This window comes from Muscardinus avellanarius (genome assembly GCF_963383645.1).
Source record: "Muscardinus avellanarius genome assembly, chromosome: 4".
Taxonomy (NCBI): domain Eukaryota; kingdom Metazoa; phylum Chordata; class Mammalia; order Rodentia; family Gliridae; genus Muscardinus; species Muscardinus avellanarius.
This window is the reverse complement of record NC_137789.1, coordinates 160,265,263-160,289,988: the sequence shown is the minus strand read 5'-3', so window position 1 is coordinate 160,289,988 and position 24,726 is coordinate 160,265,263. Positions and strand designations below refer to the sequence as shown.

The following is a 24,726-nucleotide window of genomic DNA, read 5'->3' as shown; positions in this document are numbered from 1 at the left end:
TATGAAATGACATCTGGAGTATAAAAACATTGTTAGGTACACCTGGAATGGTTAAAAATACACTAATCTCATTTGTAAACTGTCAGTGTTAAGATACTGAGTGTCTGAGTGTCCCTCTTTTGCTTCCCGTTTTTCTAGGAAGTTGTTTGCTTTATTTACCAAGGAGACATCTTCAAAACATCTGGAGTTACATTTAGAAACATCAAGGCGATATCATGTGTACATATTATTAAACATGCAAAAGTGCTCCTGAAACAGAGTGCCCGAATGCAGAGCGTCCCTCCGAGCTGGCCTCTCCGCGGTACCATTCTGCAGGAAGCGTGGCTTCCGTGGAGTGGGGAGAGGGCGGCTCACTTGGGAGAGGCGGCCCCTTTAATCACCAGCTCCCTGTTCAAATACGTTGCCCAGTAAACTAAGTTGAAAGTGCCGAACAAGACGGGGAACATGATCCGGGACATCTTGTCGATCTTGCTGACGCTGTTGTAAGTCTTTTTGCTCTCAGAGGTCTTGTCTTCAGGCGGTTTGGCGGGAGCTGAAGCTGCGTTTGAGGCCCTCGCTGGGGACTGTTCCTTTGGGATGTTTGGGGGGTGGGTCATCTTCCCGGAGGTGAATGTATTTGTGGACTTGTTCAGTTTGCGTTCTCGTTCCTTTTTCTTGAACCTGGCGGCCTCCAGGGCTTTCTTGCCGTCCCAAGCCCAGCCTCTCTTGGTGAAGTAGTTGACCGTGGCGAACTCGATGAGCGCGGAGAAGACGAAGGCGTAGCACACGGCAATGAACCAGTCCATGGCGGTGGCGTAGGCCACCTTGGGCAGCGAGTTCCGCGCACTGATGCTCAGCGTCGTCATGGTCAGCACTGTGGTGACCCCAAAAACTGTCCGGGCTGGGACAGATTCTCAGTTGAGCCAGAAGGACACCTGGGATAAGATCACGGTCATGATGCAGGGCAGGTAGGTCTGGATGACAAAGTAGCCGATCTTCCTCTTCAGGTGGAAGTGTGCCGTCATAATGGTGTATTCGCCTGTGCTGGTACTGATGTTCTCCGTGCCCACCGTCTGCCCCATGAGGTGGTATTGGTTCAGTCTGGAGCCGTCCTCTGCCACCACCACGGACTTGGTAGAGCCATTGGTCCACACGTAGACCACCTCAGAATTCAGGTAGGCATAGCTGCCAAATTTCAGCGGGCACGCGTGGGCGTCCATGGGGAAGTCCTCCAGCTGCATGGGGCACTCGGCAGAGATGGTCAAGCTCCCAGCCCCGGCCGCAGCCTGTTGTCATAGCCGTCCAGGAGCCCGTCCAGGATCCTCGTGAACACTGTGATGTTGTCATTGGCTTCTTTCTTAACAGAACTGGTTGGCATCTGGAAAAGCCAAAGTGACCGGACAAGTTCACCGAGACGCACACAAGGAGGAGGTGTCTGATCATGGTAAAGCTCGGGGACATTTCATTGTCCATCCCCAGCGGGCAGCGTGGCGGGCAGGTGGACGGGCGCGCGGCTCCCCCTCTCGGTCTTGGAGCTCGCCGCGCCCGCCGAGCACCTCCCTCTGCAGAGGCTCCGGCAGAGGCCGCCAGAGCCCGCGGCGCCGGGTGGGGGGCGGCTGCGGTGGCTGTGGCCCGGGGGCGTCCCCAGCTTTTACTTTAAACACATCATGAAAACTTCACGAGAGGAACCCGTAAGTTTCCATTTTATGGATGTTTTGTTCAGTACTGTAATCGTTAGTCAATGACTCTCTTAGCCAAAATTGTCACACACACGTGAATATTCAGCCTCAGGAAGCCAGAGGCTGTAACAGACTTCATTTCTGAGGAGTGGGGAGAAGCCGGCATGGAGGGGTTTACCGGCAATCATTCTGAAATCGATGTCACACAGAGACGGCATTTCAGGACCTGCCTTCCATAGGCTTCGCTTCACTCAGTGAGTGCTCACCGAGTTCCTGGCCAGGATCAGCTCCGTGTTCGTTTCCCTCTGCAGCTACTGACAGGTTACCACAAGCTCAATGGCCAAGAAACTTACCGTCTGAATCTTCATGACAGAACACTAAAGGCAAGGTGTCAGCAGGGCCAGCTCCTTCTGGAAGTTCTGGAAGAAAGTTTCTGTCCCTTGGCTGGTGAGCACAGCCATCCCTTCAGCCTGAGGAACCTTCTGGCTCAGTGGTCACATCTGCTCTGCCCTGGACCTGCCTGTCTCTCTCTCCTAAGAACTCTGTGACGACATGGGCCCACCCAGGTGACTCAATATAATCTCTCCCTCTCAGGGTTGCAAAATTTCATCTCATCACCCACATCCCTTCTCATATGTAAGTCCATATATTTAGTTTGTGTGTTTTGGGCACAGATGTCTGAGAGGATCTGTCACCATGTCTCCCAGGGGATATATCACCCTACCACAAATATAGTGCTTGGTACCGGCAACTTAAGTTAGAGTTGGAATCTGGTTCTTCTGGAAGGTGATTGGTGCCCAGAAGAGCTAACCCAGCACATGCCAGAGACTATGCCTACAGTGGTCCTGAGCAAAGACTGCACAAAGAACCCAGAGAGAGAGAGAGAGAGTGAAGGCTCTCTGCACATGGGGCCAGGGCTTCAACAGAGCATGGTGCCAGTTGCCCCCCCAACACCACCTCATGCCAAGTGACACAGCTATGCCAAGCCTGGAGAGCTTGCCTCATTGTGTATCAAAGAGTAGACAACTAGATTCCATTGAGCACAGCAAAGCCAAGAGATGGGCAGTCTAAAGAACCTACCAGGGCACAATGCTGCTGGAATCTGAGCCATCATGGGCACATATCTGCAAGGGAGTGTAGAGAGATGTATGGGATCCAGTGGGCCTGGAAGTCAGGATCATGTGCTTTCATTTCCAAACTGGTCTCACTGCAACTCTTATAATTCACAGTGATGGTCATGACCCAGTGAAAATCCAACTCAAAGACTTTCCGACACTGGGCCTTTTGTGCTGCGAGGACCACACTGATGCCAACAGCTCACAATTAATCACCAGGCCACGAGCAGGTACTCCACAGTATCCATGGGAATTTCAAACTGAAGCGTGTAGCAGATGGAGTTGATATTGATTGATTCTGTCTCTCACATGAATGACAGTGGAGTCAGAACCACTTTATAGAAAATTATTAATAGCTGAGAGGGCTGAGGAGAGAGAGGTAGAGCTCTCTCCTAGCTCTCCCTCCACCAATGTCTTTCTTATATTGAGAATTTTAACCAAAACACTGTAAAAATGATAAATCACAAGGGAAAGCAAAGCAGTTATGAGTCAGGGGAAAAATCAAGGTAGTAACAGATGAATTCGAAAAAGAAAGGGTAAACAAGGAAGTTGGCAGGTTTCTGCTTCCCTGTCTCATTTGGTCCTTGGAGATTTGTCTATGTGCAGAAATACCACTTGAGTGGCCAGTCTGTGCCCCTCCCAAGCTGGACCGAGGTGACCTCAAAGCTGATAACTAACAAGGCTTCCAATAAAACAGAAAAAAATGAATAGCTATTTACGTAAAACGTTGGAACATCACAACCTGAACCATCAGGCACCAGCAAAGCCTTCTCTCACTCTCCAGCAACCTGACATTCAGGAAGGCACTGCTGAGCCAAGGCCTGGGCTCTGACTCCAGGAAGCAGGGCATACATCTGGCAGGAGCACCTCTGTGCCCCCACCCTCACCCCAGAGCTCACACATGCATTTATTTCTCTTGCTGACACTCAGTTATGGGCCGAGAGCTGCTGGCTTTCACAGATATCACATAGGGATAGACATGGGTCCCACTGTCTCCTACACCCGACATTCCAGAAGCCAGACTATCTTAGCACTCACTCAGGACCATGACATACCCTGGAAGGAATCTGTTGGAAATGCCTAACCCAAGTCACAAATAATTAGGAGCACCACATGTAGCAAGGCGCTGTTGCATTCTTAGCTGAATAGGGAGCCGCGTAGGTATAGAACTTGGGCTTCCTGTTTGGGAATTCTGACAAATGCCTGCTGGTTTACTTTACAGTAATTGTAAAGTTTACATGCATAGTAGTTGATCTCCTGAAGTTTGAAAGCTCTTAGCTCAGAGACCTTGGGGTTTGCTAAGTGAACAAGATGAGGCGTGTTGCCGTGAAGCATCCAGACAGGCACCCGGGCCATGCCGGTTGGTTTCTTTCATTAAGTAAAGCAAATTGCAGCGCAGAATTTGTTTTAGAAAGTGATTTTTGTAAAGCTATTATTCTTGTCTCAAAATTCGCAAGTTCAGAAGATGCCTTGAAATGTCTCTTCATTAAATTCTGTCACCAAGAAAGGCCTGAGCAAGATAAATGTATCCCTGTCCAAAACTGAACTCGTGAGGCATAAATAAGTGCATTGGAAGACAGATTCTCCAGGAAAGGAGCAGCATGCTCCAGGCCAGGCCCCATGTTCCCTGGAGCCACCAGGGACCACTTCAGCTGGCTCTCAGGGAATGAACTCACACAAGGGCTCACCCATCTGGACCCCAACTGCTCCAGGCATCCGGAGTGACAGTGACAGCCACACTCACATCATTTCTCGTTTCTGAATGGCACTTTCTCTAGGGCCCTCTCAGTGGGTGAAGCAGGTAAGACTCCCATTGGCACAATACCCCACTAAGAAAATCTGAGCCTGGAGAAGGGCTCTGCGGGAAGCTAGGGGATAGCAGCGGCAGTGTGCACATCTGAGCATCCAAGCTCCAAGCCCGGCTCTTTTCGCCTGGCCATGTCAGGAGCCTGGATCGTAATACCATGCTGAGAAAGAAGGGAGCCCCAGGACAGTGGGTTGCAGAGGTCACTTGAACCCGTGTGTATGAGCTCATGGAATGCACATTGCAGTCGGGACTCTCTATGTAGACTTCTATCTAAACCTTCCCCCAAAGCACAAAATTGTAGCCCCACTTGGCCAAGTTAGCCAAAATCTAATCCACTGTGCCCCTGAGATCTTTCCTCAGAGGCTAATTCCCCTTCTAGAAGGCTTACTCGTGGTACTTGGTCTAGTAGACAAGACAGTATCATTGAGTTGGACACATATAAGCCTCCAGAAATTCAAAGGAAACTTGAGCAACTCACAGAGGGATGGAAGTGTGCTGGGAGCGACAGGAAAAGACAGGAGGTCTCGGGTCTCCTTGCCAATTGCTGTCCGGCTTAGGGACTTTTGCAGCAATGGAGAGCCGGCCTGAGCTTCCCAAAGCTATCTCCACTTCCATTCATATATTCAGGCATTTATCTGAAGCCACTGTGGGAGCCCAGGCAGGACATCTGCCAGCAATTGACTTCTTCCAGGGTGAGCCCTGACTCCCTCCCCCGCAGAGGGCCATCTCTGCTTGAAGCCCTCAGTCATGAGACCTTAGGGATGGCACCGTGCAGTAATGACACCAGACCTCAAAGGGAGAGGGAGATGAGGTATTATTCCCCCTTTACCAGGGTCTCCTTTCCTCTAATACAAACTAGAGACCCCCAAGCCCTAGCTCTTCAATTACTTTTAGGTCTGGGATCTAAGAAATGCTAGAGTGGGACACTTGGATGAGCCACATGGCCCACTCCCAATGTTACCTACAGCACACGTGTGTCCAACCGCCGCAGAGTCCCCACCCTCCTGTGCTCTGATAAAGAACTGTAGGACGATGGCTAATGCCTCATAGCAGAGGAGGTCATCCCCAAGAGCTGTTTTTTTATTAATGTTTTGAGATAAAATTCAATTTCTAAGAGAAGTATCCCCATGCCCTTCACCTGAGCTTCTCCAGTATCCACAGTCAACCACTTACCCTCTGCAAGGGGCAGTCCCATTAAGCCTAATTGCCTAGCACGAATGCAAGCATTCCAAACTGAGAAGAATGAGTTGCAATTTAGCCTTAGGTTATTTTTCTTTTTTCTTCAATTTTGACCTCTCTTTTCTGGAACATTTAAGGAGATGCTCCCAAGACTAGGACCCCAACAGGCTCCCTGGGGTCTGCAAGGTAAGAAAGTGCCCTAGGTCTATGCATCCTCTGCTGCAGATGCACAGTTGAGAGCAAGGAGAGGGGAGGGAGAAAGGAAGAAGGAAATGACTCATTAAGCAGAAATCCCCAGGAGAGGGCCATGCCTCTTGAAGATGCTGAGAAGAAATCTCACTTTCAATCCCCTGCTCTTGGTTGCACTCACCTTTTCAAACTGGAAGGGCAAGGCAAGAGGTTTGGCTTCCCGAGGGTCTCTGCACCGGGGTATGTTCCCTGTGTGTCTTCTCCTCTTCCTCTGTGAACACCAGCGCTCACGACAGAGCCCACCCTATTCTCTTATACCTCACCTTAACTCATGTTTTTCCTCTGGTGATCCTGATTTCAAATAAATTTATCTTCTAATATCTGGGGTTGGGGACTTGAACATCCTTCCCAAGGCACAAAGCTCGCCCACTGCAGCAGAGGAACGCTGGCCATGGGCCAGCGGTGGGCAGCAGGGGTGCACCCCTCCTGTTATTGAGGCCCCTCCAGGGCAGCAGCACTTGTTGCTCCCCTGTCTCCTATGTGCAGGCAAGGTGGGAACAATAGTATTCCTCATCATCCCCAGCAAGCACCCCCAGGTACAACTCTGCCCCTCCAAGTAGCATTTTGAGGACTCCACAGCAGCGCTTCAGCCCCCTCCCTGATTCAGGGCATCTCACATGCACATCTAGAAGCCCCACCTCCTGCATTCTGAGCTGCTCTTCCTCCCCCCTACAGCTCTTCCCTCAACCTGGCTGAAGCTGAATCAAAATCAAAAACTTGTAGTCTCCCGCTGCCTGCTTCCCACCACGCTCCTCCGGGAAGGGGCCTGAATCAGGAGCTGCACCGGCATGTGTGGAGGAAAAGGGCCAGAGGAGGCGAGAGCCAGGGAAGTAACCGTCCACAGCGCAGAACGTGATGGGGATGCTTTCTCCCTCCGGAGGATCTCAGTCCTCAAGGCCTCCATGAAGACAGAGCAGTATGGAGGAAGTGGACAGCTGATAGAAAAGAATCACCCTCCCCATCCTGGCTGTGCTTTCAAGAAGGCCCTGGTCATAAGAGGACATGGCCCCAAACGCAAAAGGACACTTTACATCATTCTAGCTGGAAAAAGCCACAGACTATGTAACATATTGAAATTGATGTCTGTGCCCCAGTAAAGCGTTCTTTCAACCTGTGTGCATCTCAAAAGCTGCATGAAGCTTAGGGCTATTCTGTCAGACACCAAACTTCCACACCCAGTTCTTACTTAACTCTAAGAAAATCTCTAAAAACTAAACAAGATATCAATATACAAATGATTGAATTTAAATCTGCTATGTGCCGGGTACTTTTTATTTTTATTTTTATTTTTTTATTGGTGTACTGTATTCATACATCATAGTGGGATACAAAATTTTGTAGACATACATGCACACATCGCCCAGTCAGCCCCCACCCGATCCCTACCCCATTCTCTCCCCATCCCTCCCTCCCATGCTTGGCTTAGTGGTTGACATCTAGTATTATAGCAATTTATCTAAAATTAAAAATGATAATCTCACATAACAGTTTCATTTGTCTGATACCAAGCTTTTGATGACTTAAAGATAACATTTCAATATTTCTTTTTACTTTCTTTCTTACCAGAGAATATTTTTTTTCTATTTTTTAGGTGAAACTATCATATATTTATATATTTATTTTTCAGAAAAAATCTCTATCCTAATATGGAATATGGACTCTAGATACCCAAAACGATCTTGAAAAAGAACAAAGCTAGAAGATATATATTTTTTGATTTCAAACCATATAAAGCTACAATAATTGAAACAGTGTAGTACTATTCTAAAGGCAGATATATAAAACATTGGAGTTAAATAAAAGCCTAGAGCTAAATTCTTCCCTATATTGTCAAGTTATTTTTGACAAGGTTTCCACAAACATTTGGTGGTAGAAATAATAATATTTTAACTAAATATTGTTGAAACATAATAATTACATGGAAAAGAATAGAGTTGGACCCTTACCTAATCCCATATACAAATATTAACTCAAAATAGATAAAAGACCTAGATATAAATCTTAAGACTATAAACTTTTAGGAGAAAATCTGGGTCATAAAACCTCACAACATTGAAATTGGCAGTGATTTCTTGGATATGATTTCAATGGCACAGGCAACAGAAGAGTATACAAACTCCCTAAAAATTTAAAAAAAAAAAAAAAGAAGATGGCGACCGAGAAAAGCGGGGCTTAAGAGTCCCGCTAACAACCAATCTCCATTACCACAAAAAGAGTGCCTTTCATAGCCAGAAAGCACCATCACCAGAAAAACAAAAAAAAACCACCAGGCTCCAGAGAGAAAGCGGACTGAGAACAGAGCTCAGGGCCACAGAGGAGACACACGCGCCCGAGGACGCGGCAGCAGCGCCATACTGCCGGCGGCAGCGGCGAACTCAACGGATGGCTACAGCAAGCCAGGTGAGCCGCTGCGGAACAGCCAGGCGGGATCTTTCGGCGCAGACAGCATTTAAAGCTCCCAGTGGCTGAGCTCAGCACACGCTGCAGGGATTCAGAGTGGAAATCAAAACCAGAGAAGAAAAAATACGCCAGCCTCATGGCCGAGGGCGTGGCAGAGGCGCCATATTGCCACCGGCGGCGGCAGCAGCAGTGAATTCACCGAGTCCAGTACAGCTACATCTGCGTACTCAAGAACAGTGAGTCAAATTGCGGGCCACAGAGGAGAAATCGCAGTATTGGGCCTCCTGGGACTTGACCCAGTGAGGGAGTGGTGGTGGCAGAGATATCACACCATAGGAGAACGTGCAACCTGGCACCCCCCATAGTTTAAAGCAGCCTCTATCGACTCCCTGGGTCGGAGACTCTGTGATACAACCCAGTAAAGGAGTAGTGGGGTCTGAGATAATACAGACTCGAGATCCAGAGCACCTTAAGTGAAGCCGTAGTGACCCAAGGGAAGAACCCAGAGAAGGCACAAACCTCCGAAATCATGGGAAAGAGGAATAACACTGGAGCAATGAATGTGCACAACCCCACAACATCAGAACCTGATAAAACAGAAAATCAGAGATTTCTAGAAGATCAAATCAGGAAAATAACTGTAGAAATAACAGAGGTGCTTCGAAAAGAACTCAGAGAGAGCCAAAAAGAGATAAAGGATGCAATTAATGAAGTAAAGGCCTCAATTCAAAGCACAAACAACCGATTAGACCACATGGGGAACAGAATCTCGCTCTTAGAAGATGAGCAATCCAAAAATGAATGCATAGTTTCTAATCTAGAAAAAAATATCCAACAGCAGGAATCTGACATTGAAGAAATATGGGCCCATCTTAAGAGAGCTAACCTAAGAATAATTGGAATAGAGGAGGGAAAAGAAAGTGATACCAAAGGGATCAACAATCTCTTCAAGGAAGTAATAGCAGAAAATTTTCCAAATATAGAGCAAGAGGTTGATACACCCTTTAGACAGGATCGGAGAAGAGGATCCCCACGCCATATAATTGTCAAAATGACCAATGTGGAAGCCAAGCAGAGAATCTTAAAGGCAACAAAAACAAAGGGCCAACTGACATTCAGAGGCAAACCAATTAGAATCACTCCAGACTTCCCAAACCAAGTCATGAGAGCCAGAAGGGCTTGGAGTAACATATTCCAAACTCTGAAAGAAAACAACTTCCAGCCAAAAATTTCCTATCCAGCAAAACTTTCTATCAAATTAGATGGAGAAATAAGAAGCTTCCATGACAAACAGAAACTGAAGGAATTTATGTCATCAAAACCAGCGCTAGAGAAAATACTCAAAGAGATTAACTACAAAGAAGAAATAGGTAACACTCACCAGAACCAGAGAAACAAGAGTTTCCATCCAACAGACAACTAAGATTGGTTATCTGTGGAGATTCATTATTTATGTTAGTCTTTTACCTATCTCTAAATGGTATTGTTTGCCTTTATTGTTGTTAATGTTTAGGATTTCTAGTTGGAATATTAATATACCTTCAGATATAGCATTTGGAAATATTTTATCCCATTCTATCAGTAACTTTTAACTCTGTTTACATTGTCTTTGGATATACAATATTTTCTTTTATTTTTTAGGGAGTTTGTATATTCTTCTGTTGCCTGTGCCATTGAAATCATATCCAAGAAATCACTGCCAATTTCAATGTTGTGAGGTTTTATGACCCAGATTTTCTCCTAAAAGTTTATAGTCTTAAGATTTATATTTAGGTCTTTTATCTATTTTGAGTTAATACTTGTATATGGGATTAGGTAAAGGTCCAATTTTATTCTTTTCCATGTAATTATTATTTTTCAACAATATTTAGTTAAAAGATTATTATTTCCACCACCAAATGTTCGTGGAAACCTTGTCAAAAATAACTTGACAATATAGGGAAGAATTTAGCTCTAGGCTTGTATGTAACTCCAATGGTCTATATATCTGCCTTTAGAACAGTACTACACTGTTTCAATTATTGTAGCTTTATATGGTTTGAAATCAGAAAATATATATCTGCTAGCTTTGTTCTTTTTCAAGATCGTTTTGGGTATCTAGAATTCATATTCCATATTAGGATAGAGTTTTTTCTGAAAAATAAATATATAAATATATGATAGTTTCACCTAAAAAAACAGAAAAAAATATGCTCTAGTAAGAAAGCAAAAAGAAATATTGAAATGCTCTCTTTAAATCATCAAACGCTTGGTATCAGTCAAATGAAACTGTTATGTGAGATTATCATTTTTAATTTTGGATAAATTGCTATAATACTAGATGTCAACCACTAAGCCAAGCATGGGAAGGAGGGATGGGGAGAGAATGGGGTGGGGATCGGGTGGGGGCTGACTGGGCGATGTGTGCATGTATGTCTACAAAAGTTTGTATCCCACTATGATATATGAATACAGTGCACCAATAAAATAAAATTTAAAAAAAAAATTAAAAAAAATATTGTATATCCAAAGACAATGTAAACAGAGTTAACAGTTACTAATAGAATGGGATAAAATATTTCCAAATGCTATATCTGAAGGTATATTAATATTCCAACTAGAAATCCTAAAAATTAACAACAATGAAGGCAAACAATACCATTTAGAGATAGGTAAAAGACTAACATAAGTAATGAATCTCCACAGATAACCAATCTTAGTTGACTGTTGGATGGAAACTCTTGTTTCTCTGGTTCTGGTGTGTGTTACCTATTTCTTCTTTGTAGTTAATCTCTTTGAGTATTTTCTCTAGCGCTGGTTTTGAAGACATAAATTCCTTCAGTTTCTGTTTGTCATGGAAGCTTCTTATTTCTCCATCTAATTTGATAGAAAGTTTTGCTGGGTAGGAAATTTTTGGCTGGAAGTTGTTTTCTTTCAGAGTTTGGAATATGTTACTCCAAGCCCTTCTGGCTCTCATGACTTGGTTTGGGAAGTCTGGAGTGATTCTAACCAGTTTGCCTCTGAATGTCACTTGGCCCTTTGCTTTTGTTGCCTTTAAGATTCTCTGCTTGGCTTCCACATTGGTCATTTTGACAATTATGTGGCATGGGGATCCTCTTCTCTGATCCTCTCTAAAGGGAGTTCTATAAGTTTCCTGGACCTGTGTATCAACCTCTTGCTCTATGTTTGGAAAATTTTCTGCTATTACTTCCTTGAAGAAATTGTTGCTCCCTTTGGTTTCACTTTCTTTTCCCTCCTCTATTCCAATTATTCTTAGGTTAGCTCTCTTAAGATGGGCCCATATTTCTTCAATATCAGATTCCTGCTGTCGGATATTTTTTCCTAGATTAGAAACTATGCGTTCATTTTTGGAATGATCATCTTCTAAGAGCGAGATTCTGTTCTCCATGTGGTCTAATCGGTTGTTTGTGCTTTGAATTGAGGCCTTTACTTCATTAATTGCATCCTTTATCTCTTTTTGGCTCTCTCTGAGTTCTTTTCGAAGCACCTCTATTATTTCTACAGTTATTTTCCTGATTTGATCTTCTAGAAATCTCTGATTTTCTGTTTTATCGGGTTCTGATGTTGTGGGGTTGTGGGCATTCATTGCTCTAGTATTATTCCTCTTTCCCATGATTGCGGAAGTTTGTGCCTTCTCTGGGTTCTTCCCTTGGGTCACTATGACTTCACTTAAGGTGTTCTGGATCTCGAGTCAGTAGTATCTCAGACCCCACTACTCCTTTACTGGGTTTTATCACAGAGTCTCTGACTCAGAGAGTCGATAGAGGCTGCTTTAGACTGTGGGGGGTGCCAGGTTGCATGTTCTCCTATGGTGTGATATCTCTGCCACCGCCCCTCCCCCACTGGGTCAAGTCCCAGGGAGTACAGTACTGGGATTTCTCCTCTATGGCCCGCAATTTGACTCACTGTTCTTGAGTACGCAGATGTAGCTGTACTGGATTCAGTGAATTCTCTGCTGCTGCCGCTGGTGGCAATATGGCGCCACTGCCACGCCCTCGGCCGTGGGGCTGGCGTATTTCTTCTTGGTTTTGATTTCCACTCTGAAGCCCTGTGGCGTGTGCTGAGCTCAGCCACTGGGAGCTTTAGATTTTACCTGCGGCGAGAAATCCCCCCTGGCTGTTCCACAACGGCTCACCTCGGCTTGCTGTAGCCGTCTGGTGAATTTGCCGCTGCTGCCGGCAGTACGGCGCTGCTGCCGCGTCCTCGGGCGTGAGGCCAGTTATCTCCTCTGTGGCTCTGAGCTCTGTTCTCAGTCCGCTTTCTCTCTGGAGCCTGGTGATTTTTTTGTTTCTCTGGTGATGGTGTTTTCTGGCTATGAAAGGCGCTGATTTTGTGGTAATGGAGATTGGTTGTTATTGGGGCTCTTAAGCCCCGCTTTTCTCGGTTGCCATCTTCCCGGAAGTCCCCCTTTTTATTTTTAAAAACTTGTAAAATTTACAAACTCGGTCTATGAAGAATGTCGTTGATATTTTAATAGGAATTACATTGAATCTATAGATCACTTTTGGCAGAATGGCCATGTTTAATAAATGTGTATTGGAGGATTGTAGTCATACATCTCAGTGGGAAACAAAACTTGTGGAGATATACATGCACACATCAACCAGTCAGCCCCTACCCAATTTCTAGCCCCTTCCCTTCCCCTCCCTCCTACCCAGGCTTGGATTCCTGACTGACTTTGATATGTTTAAGTACATCATGTGCTTTAAAGAGTTTCCCTTATCCTAGAATGGCCATTTTGATAATATTTATTCTGCCTATCCATGAGCAAGGGAGATCTTTCCAATTTCCAAGGTCATCTTCAATTTCTTTCTTTAATGTTTTATAGTTTTCATTGTGAGGCCTTTTACATTTTTGGTTAGGTTTATTCCCAGGTATTTTACTGGTTTTGAGGTTATTGTGGATGGAATTGTTTTCTTTATTTCTTTCATTGTAGATTCATTATTGGTATAAAGAAAAGCAACTGATTTCATTAGATTGATTTTGTATCCTGCAACTTTGCTGAATTGGTTAATCAGCTCCAATAGTAATCAACCAACTCCATTGGTTGAGTTCATTGGGTCTTCTAGATGAAGGATCATGTCATTTGAAAATAAGGATAATTTTAATTCTTCTCTTTATATTTGAATTCCTTTGATTTCTTTCTCTTGTCTTATTGCTATGGTAAGAGTCTCAAGGACTATATTGAAAAGGAGTGGTGATAGTGGGCATCTTTGTCTTGTTCCTGATTTTAAAGGAAATTCTTATAGGTTTTCCCCATGTCATAAATTTTATATGGAGAAAGAAAAGACCCAGAATAGCCAAATTAATCCTCTGCAATAAAAACCAGGCAGGAGGCATCAAAATCCCAGACTTCAAATTATACTATAGAGCAATAGTAGTAAAAACAGCATGGTACTGGCACAACAACAGGCAGACCAGTGGAACAGAAGAGAAGATACAGAAACAAACCCACACACCTATAGTCAATTGATCTTTGATAAAGGGGCCAAATTCATACGCTGGAGAAAAGACACCCTTTTCAACAAATGGTACTGGGAAAACTGGCTACCTATTTGTAGAAAGATGGAACTAAATCCTTACCTCTCACCATGCACAGGAATCAATTTGAGATGGATCAAAGAGTTAGAAACTAGACCAGAGCCTGTGAAGTTATTAGAGGAGGGCATAGGCTCAACACTCCAAAATAAAGGCACAGGCAGTAACTTTCTCAACAAGACCTTCAAAGCACAGGAAACTAAAGCAATAATTAACAAGTGGGCTGGCATCAAACTAAAGAGCTTCTTTTCATCAAAGGAAACCATCAAGAACCTAAAGAGGAAGCCTACAGAATGGGAGAAGATCTTTACCAGCCACCACTCAGATAGAGGACTAATATCCAGAATATACAAAGAGTTCAAAAGACTCTATATTAGCAAAACAAATAACCCAATCAAGAAATGAACAACTGAACTGAATAGACACTTCATAAAACAAGGGATACAAAGGGCCAATAGATACATGAAAAGATGTTCAACACCACTAGCCATCAGGGAGATGCAAATCAAAACTACGCTGAGATTCCATCTAACCCCAATCAGAGCAGCAAGCATAAAGAAATCAAACAACAAATGCTGGTGAGGATGTGGGGAAAGAGGAACCCTTTTACACTGTTAGTGGGAGTGCAAACTAGTTCAGCCATTATGAAGATCAGTGAGGAGATTCCTTAGAAAACTGGGAATAGATCCACCATATGATCTGGCTATACCACTCCTGGGTATTTGTCCAAACAGGTTGAAATCAGAGAACTACAGTAACATATGCATACCTATGTTCATAGCAGCACAATTCATAATAGCCAAAATATGGAACCAACTTAGATCTCCATCAACAGATACATGGATTGCAAATTATGGGAAATACACACAATGGAATTCTACTCAACTATAAAGAAGAACAAAATCATGTAATTTGCAAGAAGATGGAAAGACCTGGAGAACATTATGTTAAGTGAGATCAGCCAAGCATAGAAAGAGAAGGAACTTATATTTTCTCTACTATGCCCAAGCTAAGGAATATTAGAGATACCAGAGGGATTCCAGACAATGGAGGAGAAACCTCAGCAAAGCTAGAATGGAAGGATGGGAGAGGAAGAAGGCTGAGGTTGATTAATGAAGGAGGTACATCCAAATTTGTGTAAAAATATAAATTTAGCATAGTTAACCTGGACACTCATTGTTGGGAGAGAGAAGAATAAGTGGGGGAGAGAGGGTACCAAGCACAGTCTGAATGTATGCCATTTTCAATATGTTCCACATAAAAATAAATAAATAAATTTAAAATAAGAAATAAAAAATTTACAAACTACAAAACTATTTAAGAAATAGTTTACCACTAGGGCATTGACTTTTAAAGGCCTAATAGGTAAATATAGACATGCCCACAAGTGGAAGTGCAAGCCTAAGTGTGTGTGCGTGCACACACACACTTTCATTACCTGAAACAGTGAAGCGGTATCACACACAGGGACAAAGGGAGCCAGGGAATGTGGGTGTTGAGTTTGTTCCTCATGTTTCTTTAACCCCCTGCCTGTTGGGTCTCCAGCTCAGGCTGGGCTGACCCATCAGAGGAGTCAGTCTCCCACTTCCCTAGAGAAGGTTTGAATGAGCAGACATTGGTGTTTCCAAACATGACTTTCCCTGGGGTTGAGCAGCCAAAGGCCCAAGGCTTTTTCCTTTATACATGCCTCCATGGGACAAAAGGCCAGGGTAACACAGGCAACTCAGGAGTCCCAGACCCTCCTAGGCCAATGTCCTTCCCCAGGCCTCCTGCTTCGCAGACCGGAGGTGGCAGCCCCCTTGCAGGGGCAGAGGTACGGCCCGTAGGAGACAGCACACACGTACCCCCAGCCCAGCCAGAGCCACAGTGCCATGCTCCTGTGGGTTCTCCTGAGCATCTCTGCAGCCTGCAAGAGGGCACTCATGTGTCATCTTGGTGCAGAGTTCCACAGCCTCTCCTTGGGCCTGGGTGCCCTGGGCAGTGGGAGCTTGGAGGTGTTTCATGCTGTAACTTGGGTTGAATGTTTTCCATGGTTCAAAACATTGCCAGTGGGGAAGTACCAAGCACCAATACTAATCCTGTCAGCAACGTGAGGTAGATAAGATGTGCCTTAATAATGTGGATAATTACTAGCATTTCAAATTTAATTAAGAAAGATGCTTCTGGCTTTATTTGTATTGTGCTTCTTATCTCTACTTATCTGACATCCAAGGATTAACAAGAAAAGGAATTATTTACATAAAACCTTCAACACCCCCAGAGAACAGAACACTCTTCTAGCCAGCTGGAGTCTTTGCAGACATTGTTTAGATACTGGCCAGCCTCTCTCCACCTACAAGTATAGTAGACCCTTTACCTATGGGGGATGTGTCTCAAGACCCCTGAAGATGCTTGGAGCTAAACCCCACATACACTCTTTTTCATTACATAGAATACCTAGAATAAAGTTTAATTTATGAACCTGGCACAGCCATAGAGTAAAAGCAACAGCTAATAATAGAACAACTATAACCATATGCTTCAATCAAAGTTATGTGAATGTGGTCTCTCTCTTTTGAAAGAGCCGGGTCATATGTTAATATTTTCACCCCAGAGTTGACCAAGGGTAACTACATCCTAGGAAGCAATGCTACAGGTGAAGGGGACACGGCCCTCCTACAGCTCAGACACTGCCTGGCATGGTGCCCTGGCATGGGATCCAAAGGTGGTGTGGCACTTACCTTCTAGGGATGGAGGAGGGCAGGCTTCTGTGAGAAAGGCCAAAATGGGTGCTTTGGGTCTATGAGGATCTCCTCCCATCAAGGAGGACAACTAGGAGGAGGTCTTTGAGGCAGGGCCGTGTGAGTCTGGACTTCAAACAAGGGCAGGGTGACAACAGATAGGGTGGAGAGGGGACAGGGCAGATGATTCCAGGTAGAGGAAAATCTTTGTGGTAACTATAAACCATGCACAGCTCTTGATCTGGCCCCTTTAGTTCTCACACCATGTGATGAAGGTATGGGAACTTGCAGGTGCTTTCATCAGCTCCCTGGCTTCAATATGCACCACGTGAGTTCCACACACGTGGACTCCCACAGATACCTGTAGGTGCTCCCAATGCACTTCCTGTCCAGTCACCTCCAAGTCGGCCCCACCATGCTCCGATGAGAACCCCCCTAACAGGAGGGCCAGAGGGGCTCCTGATGTTAACCTCTAAGGGACCCCATCTGCCACGAGAGCCATGACATTGTTGGGTTTACTTTGAGATTCAAAGATGTGAAGTACTGAAGTTTAGCCTGTTGGGGAAGTACAGGCCGAGGATGTGACCTGGAGCCCAGGTGTGGTGCCGCAGTCATCAGGAGAGCAACCGCAGGTCCTTCTGAGGGCAGATGTGCAGGCGCCATCTCACTGGCAGTGAGATCCGGGGATCCAATTAAAAGAGAGGAAGGAAAGGCAAGGAGGGTCTCGGTGGGAGTGGAGGGGTTAAAAAGGCAAGCCTGGGGCAGAAGGAGACGGAGCCTCCAGGAGCCAAGGAATGCTGGGTGGAGTGGGCAGTGTGGGGCGAGCTGAGGATATGGCAGAGTGAGGGGGAAACCTCAGGTTTAACTTAGGGCATCTGAGTGTGAGTTGGGGCAGGGTGTGCAAGTGGCACTGTCAGTTGCACAAGGAAAGAAAATGGAAGTCTCTGCTGCAGGACTCTCTGCAGGAGCCCGGCCTCAGCTGTGAGTGCATCTCTTCCCTCCATCCTCTGATGCTAGGGTCCCCATTCTATGATGTTACCAGGGCCTCCAGGCCAAGATGGGGATGCAGTGCAGGTTGTCAGTTCCAACAGCTTCCAGTGTCCATGTGGGATTTACTGAGCACTGAGGCTCGGGAGCCATCAACATAGGAAGAAGCAGGGTGTGGTCAGCACCTTGGAGAGCGCCATGGACAGGCAGTGGGTTGGGCCAGGAAGCCATGCTTGCCTTCACTGCAGGAGAGAGACGTGCAGGCACTCCCCTAGGGAAGGGTGGTGACACAGGGCAGAGAGAGGAGAGGCACGTACTGTGCTGGGATGGGGGGAGGCGTCACCAGCTGGGGTTATGCCCTGCATCTGCCTCGCTTCCCTCCTGGTGCCTGCTGTCTTGTGCCTGGCTCTGTTTGAGGCCCCAGCTCATGGCTGCCCTTTCTGGAGTCATCCACTGCTCTCCCATGACCAAGCTGGTGCTACCGAGCTTTTGTGATCAGAGCCAGCACACAGGTCTCATGGCTCGTTTCCAAACTTGGCACCATCTGTGGCAAGAAGGGACTGAAAGAGACAAATTGGCATGACCTGCTGGCAGCACCAGCTTATATCAGTGGCCAGGAAACTGGCCCACAGACCTCTGTTGGAAGAAAAGCCCGTGTGTCTGAGAAGGACACCACCCTCTTTGGCCAAATGTCCAAGCCTGCCCTCAGACAGGGTGAGGAAGGAGGATACTCTCACATGGCACCATGGCAATATCTCATTGTGCCATGGTGCAGATGCCCAGGGCCCTCGAGCTTTAGAGGCAGAGAATGGTGTGCCAGGATGCACTCAGTGCTCCAGATAGAGATGCCTAATCTCATCTAATCCTCCTAGCCGTGCCTAACACCTGCTTCATGGGATGGCTAGCCTTCCTGCCCACAGATGGCAATGTAGGAACACAGAGAGGCCAGAGGATGAGAGCCTGCATCCAATTTCAACCAGAATCAGAGATGGAGGATTTAGCCATGAGCATGGAGCTCGTGAGGCAAAGACTTAAGGTCTTCCCTCGTTTCCAGTCACCAGGCTGTGACATCCTCCTCCACTCAGAATATGGAGTGCCCCTCTGCCATGCCTCCTGTGCATGCTACGTGGAAGTCCAAGGGGAGAAGTTCTCACTCTCAGATGGAAGGAGTCTGCATGCAGTGTGGGATGCTCCTCATCCACACGGCTCATAGAGACAGCCAGGTACAGTTTCTTGGGTGCATTCCTAATTCCAGCACTGAGTTCTTGGCACTGCCATCTCTACCTCCCCTGCACCATGTTTATATTCTCTACAGACAGGCAAGAGGCATCTACAGCCACGGCGTGCAGAAGAATCTCCTGAGGCGTTTAGAGAAGACAAACAGCAGCTCTCACATTCTTTGAATGCAGGCATGCACCACGGGCAATGTGCGTGCCCCTTTACAAAAAATTAAGTCATGTTCAGGTTGCATTTTCAATATCTGTAGCAGTTTTAGAAAGAAAATGCAGATGATAAATACTGGGCCTCACCTCTACCAAATGAATCAAGCATAGCCAAGGTTTCCCATCATGAACATGTCCACAAATACTGCAATTTAACTTCTGATTTGCATGCAGCTCTTTTCTAACATTTTTTAAATAAATGGATTCTAATTTAGTCCCAGAAGTGTCATTTATTAAAGGGCTGTTTGAGCCTGATATTGTTTATATATCAAAAGTAGCAAAAAATGGAAAATTACTTTGTCTTCAGATGTTCTGCGGAACTTCTACTCTTATAGCCCTTGTCCACAGTCCCTTGAACACTTGACCACCAAAGTGTCTAGGAAGAGTTCAGCAATGTAATCAACTACAGAGGCTCCTAAAATCTTTCCAGCTAAAAACACCCTCAAATATGGAAGGCCTTTTGGGGTTCCCCCTTAGAGCATAAGCTGTTCAGAATCTTTTATAGACTTGAAATTTTAAATAAGAGATTAAAAATTATTTAAATCATTGAGGGAGTTGATTCTGTTTACATCTTCTGAAACCTTCAGTCTCACACAACTTTTCTGAGGTAGTCTTTCAAAACTGGTGGAATATAATGGTCACTTTTCCTGCCAACTTATATTGATTTTTCTCTGAATCCTCCAACATTCAGGTCTGGATTCCTGGGATCACCTACCCAGGGCTCAGCTTCCTGTAAAACTTGCCTCTTTGGACACAGACAAGATCGATGCAGGAAGGGAAACAATTATGGTGGGTAGAGCCGCCATGACCTTGGGCATCATGGTCAGGATATTTCAAGAATTCTGAAATTTGTTTCCAAGTGGCCCTTGCAATACCCAACCCTGATTGGACCTTGCCTGCTTTGTGTGCTCCTATAGAGGCTGCAGATGCAGGAAGCCTTGGGGCCTCAGGGGACCTCGTTGCCCCCTGTACTTCCTCCCAGTTAATGCTCTGGATCCTCAGCCCCATTAGCCTTTGAATCTAGCTGGGAAAACTTCCCAGTGCCCATCTGCAGTGTTGTAGTTACAGCTATTTACAGGATGGTGGTGACCACCATAGATTATTGAGCCATTTTCACCCTGATTATAGTTATCAGCACTGTAAGGCTATAATATATCACATCGAGGAGGATAAGGAGAGTGACTGCATTCATTAAATACAATGAGGGAATCAGATTTTGCAGAAAATCAATACCTTGAATAAACATCTATTTTCACCAAAGTAGGACACACACTTTGTTCCACATTGTGAAACACAGGAGACAGAAAACAGAGTCAATATTATGCTTCCAAGATTTTCTTGAACTCAGTTGGGAGCAACTCTCCTTTGCAAAGTGGCTCATGAATTGTACTCACCAATCAATATTGTGTGAATCCCTCTCTCTCTAAGGACTGGGACTGTGTAGGCAACAGGGAGGGGGCTGGCCAGAACAGAGTCCCCACCCTACAGAGACCATGATCTGGCAAGCAAAGCCATTGTCATGATTCAGCAAACTCAACCAAGATCTGAACATACTTAAGGGCACAAGTACCTTGTACTGGTAACATCCAAAGTCCTATTAGGCTAAAAGGCATTCTATTGACCAATAGGCTAGTCAATGTGTCACTGGTGGCCTGAGATACACCTTCATCTGATGTCCCAAGCCCATTGCACAGAGCACAGGACCAATGTGGGGATGGAACTGCAATGTCTCTTTGCTATTGGATATGGGAGGAGCTTCCTTCTGAGCAGTAGCCACCCTCTGAATTCATCCTGCAATGCAAGTAGCATCTGTTTTCATGTCCCTCCTCAATGCCTCCCCATCCGCCCTCTGGCACCACATCACTCTTTTTGCTCCCTGTACCTCCCTCTCCAGCCCACGCTGGCTTCCAGATGGCCCCTCCTAAGGCCACATGCTCTGCCTTATGTAATCCCACATAACACCAAGAGTATTCTTTGACCTTCAATGCCTGGCACCATCTATCCCCAGTCTTCTCCACAGAGAAAAAACTCCAACTTAACCAAAAGGTATAGTGTTCCCCCACAGTCAATCCACTTTCCCTCCTGCCCATGTCCCAAACATGTGCATCCTCCCAGGGTCAGTTCGAACACTACCTCCTTGAAGGCCCTACTCAGCCACATGCTACCAGGTCTCCAAATCACTTCCTTCTGCAGATTTCAGGCTTCACATCCACTCTAACTGTATGTGCCCTGATGCTACAGCACACCCCTCACTCTTCTTCATGGGTCCTCTTCTCCACTGTGCTGTCCATCTGATGTCTGCAGAGGTCCTCTATCATCCATCCTCTAACCTCCATCCACCAACAAAGAGAGCAGGACCATGAGCCAAACAGGCCTTCAACCCAAAGGCACATTTACTGCACGAGTTGAATTCATCTGGGTTCAAGTTGAAAGGTGTAGCTTCATCAGCCCTAGAACCTAGTACAATAGACAAGCAATCAAGCAACAGGTAGAAAATGTAAAACACTGCCCAGTTCTTATTCTATGGAGAATGAGTACGGAATGCCATGCTTCAGAGAATAACAAAGAAGAAAATGCATAGGATGCCCCTTAACTGAGGTATGCGTGCAACTATTTCTATAGTGGCCATACATGATGGTGACATGCTTATGTATGTAAATATTCATTCATTCACTCATGAGATTGCTGAATGCCTACAATGCATCTGGCCAGTCATAGGGTTCTAGGGATCATTGTCTTCTAGGATCATTTCTAGTGCAGAAGATGCTTCATGGAGCAGATAAATCCTCTTCTATACCCTTCTTTCTATTCACAGATTCTACTAAGGGAAGAACAAATAGACAAAACAAAAACAACTTCCTTAGTCTGGGGCCATTGAGATAGAGGCAGATAGCTTTGCATATCTTAACAGCTTGAAAGTGTAGCTATCCCAGCATGGTTGGTGAGAGGGCCATTAAAATCTCTGAGCCACCAAACAAGCATAGTTTACGTTCCATACAGCATAAAAAAGACCCTAAAACATGACTGACATGTGATTTAGAAAGCTATAATTCAAGGGTTGTTCTTGTAAAACTGCTTCTGTTTAGAAGATGCTGCCTTTGGGCTTGTGATTTGGATCTTGGAGAATAACATTCACTCCTGACAGACCTGTCATGGGGCTCCCCAGGGGACAGTGGGCAAAGCTCGGAGCACACTTAACAAAGGGACAAATTGCTCACCTCCAGGCCACTCGCAGCCCCTGAGCACAGGCCCGACCTCTTCTGCTGCCTGTGGTCTCTCTATACTTTCCCCAGAGACAGCCTTTCCAGAGACAGAGACAAATACTGAGAAGCATTCTTGGGAAGCCTTTGCTCCTTGCTTGTGTATTCCACCGGAGGATCTGAGAAGCTGAAGTGCCTATCAAGTTCTCAGAGTCTGTCCAAACCCTTCCCCGGGCTTCCCACCAAGGGACCCCTCCATCTCAAAAAGCTGGCTGGCTTCAGGACCACGGACAGCTCATTCCACCCCAGGGCACTCCTTTAAACAAATATTTGGAACATGGTCTGTGGCTACTGAAGATCAACACGCTCTTGAATACTCAAAAGGAAGTATTGTTTTATCATATTATGACTTTTATAAGTCACTCATCCTTGGCACATATGTGTTGAGTTCAGAATCTCTGTCCTGGTCATCTATATTGGTGGGTAGATGTGCATCACCCACCAGCTAATTTTGTGTACACATGATTTAAATTACTCCTACTCAATAAAATTAATCAGGAATTCTGGTCCTATGAACCTCATCTTCCCTGAAGACCACCCAGGGGTGGTCTGAGCAGCTACTGGTCTGAGCAACTCTGGATTTTAGGAACAGAGTCTTACATATGTCAGGTTTAGAGTTTTCAAGCAACTCCTCCTAAGAAACTAGTTATTTGACATTTCTAAAATTTATATCTAAATAATTATATATGGTAATCAAGAGCATGAGAAAACATGCTATGTACCAAACAGTTAATTAAAAATAAAAAGCACACTAGCACAAACAGTTTGCTGGGTAAACAAGTTGGAGTTGTAGGGTGTAATCAATCCTCCTGGGCTGTAGGCTAACACATTGACACCCCTAATGTTCATACCATCCTAAAGAGGACCAGAAGTATGGGATAACCAGCAGGCCAGGAAAAAAACAGAAGGCTCAGCCTGTGTATCTGGATGTTTGTTAGCTTTCTGGAACTACCATAACAAGTTAGCACAAAATTGGGATTTAAAACAATCTTAACTTAGCTTCTCATTATCCTGGAGGCCAGAAGTCCAAGACCAGCCTGCCAGTGAGGGTGGCTCCTTCTGCGGGCTGAGAAAGGCTTTGCCATGGCTCTCTCCCAGCTCCTGTGTCCTTTGACTTGTGGCCCCACCACTCCTGTCTCTGCCTCCATCATCACGTGGCTTTCCCCGGGGGTCTCTCTGCCCCCTCGTGGTTTTCTAGTAAAGACACTGGCCACTGGACAAGGGCCAACTCTAACCAAGTAGGATGTCATCTCAACTACATATATCTGTTGATGCTCTATTTCTAAATAGGGTACATTCTGAGGTTCCAATGGACGTGAACTAGGGAGGAAGAACCATTCATCCCAGTACAGGCAGCAAAGACCTCAATGTCCCACTGAGCAGGTCAGAGCCGCGACACTCCCCACACACGGGCAGTGGCTCCGTGGTCACTCATCTGCTCCAAGTGAGTTCAATCCACAGATATGGGAGCTCTCAACCCTCCCTCAGACTCCACTCCCATTCCACAAGCCCTCTGAATGCTTCCTACTCAAACTCTCTGAGAGCTCCTGGTTCTTCCAGGCAAGGACGACTTTATGGTAATGTTTGGCACTCATGAAATTGGCTCTCACTAGAGAAGGGCTTGGGGGACATTGCACTGACCCCAGAGGTTCCTCACCCCACCTGCCACCCCTTCAATCTCACTCAGCTACTCAGCTGTTGTCTGGACAGCACAATGCTGAGAATCACTGTGACATGGGAGAGCCACATGCTGAGATCTTAGAGACAAGCCAGACACTGCCAGAAATGGGCTTTCAGGTAACAGGAAGAATATTCCAGAAGGAGGAGCTCTATGAATTCAGGAGGGCACACAGGAAACCCTAAGAGCCCAGTGTGGCCCAAGTATAGGACATGAGACAGGCAGGACAAGGAGACAGAACCAAGGACCCACCACCACAGGTCTCCCTGAACCCCTCCAGCAGTAATCAGGAGAGGTCCAGTGTTTCAGTGTGCTTCAGAGATCAAAGGGCAGCATGAGAGGCTGAGTCAAAGCGGTTGAGGGCCGGGCGTGGTGGCGCACACTTGTAATCCCCATGCTTGGGAGGCTGAGACAGGAGGATCGCGCAGGTTCGAAGCCAGCCCCAGCTACTTAGTGAGGCTTTCAGCAACTTAGTGAGACCCTGTTTCAAAATAAAATATAAAATAGGGCTGGGAGTATAGCCCAGAGGTAGAAAGCCTCTGGGTTCCACCTCCAGTACCATCAAAAAAAAAAAAAAAGTGGATGAGGGAGCAGGTATGGAAACCTGCCCAAAAGGGGCTGGGAGTCTCACACTGTGAGCCTGAGCTGGACAGCTGGATGGGCTGGCAAAGCCTCTGGACCCTTCACAGAACA

At 45.8% G+C, this 24,726-nt stretch overlaps 1 protein-coding gene across 1 annotated transcript in view; it reads right to left on the bottom strand.

Annotated features, from left to right (window-relative positions):
• Positions 1 to 350: 350 nt before the first annotated feature.
• The window catches only part of LOC308262475 (gamma-aminobutyric acid receptor subunit alpha-5-like), a gene marked incomplete at both ends in the record, with an annotated part of 33,130 nt that continues 8,754 nt past the window's right edge, over positions 351 to 24,726 (bottom strand). Inside the window, 4 exon segments of the mRNA XM_080694885.1 lie at positions 351 to 893; positions 897 to 1,265; positions 2,012 to 2,035; positions 2,886 to 2,961. Of these exon segments, the coding sequence (XP_080551011.1) occupies positions 351 to 893; positions 897 to 1,265; positions 2,012 to 2,035; positions 2,886 to 2,961 (1,012 nt within the window).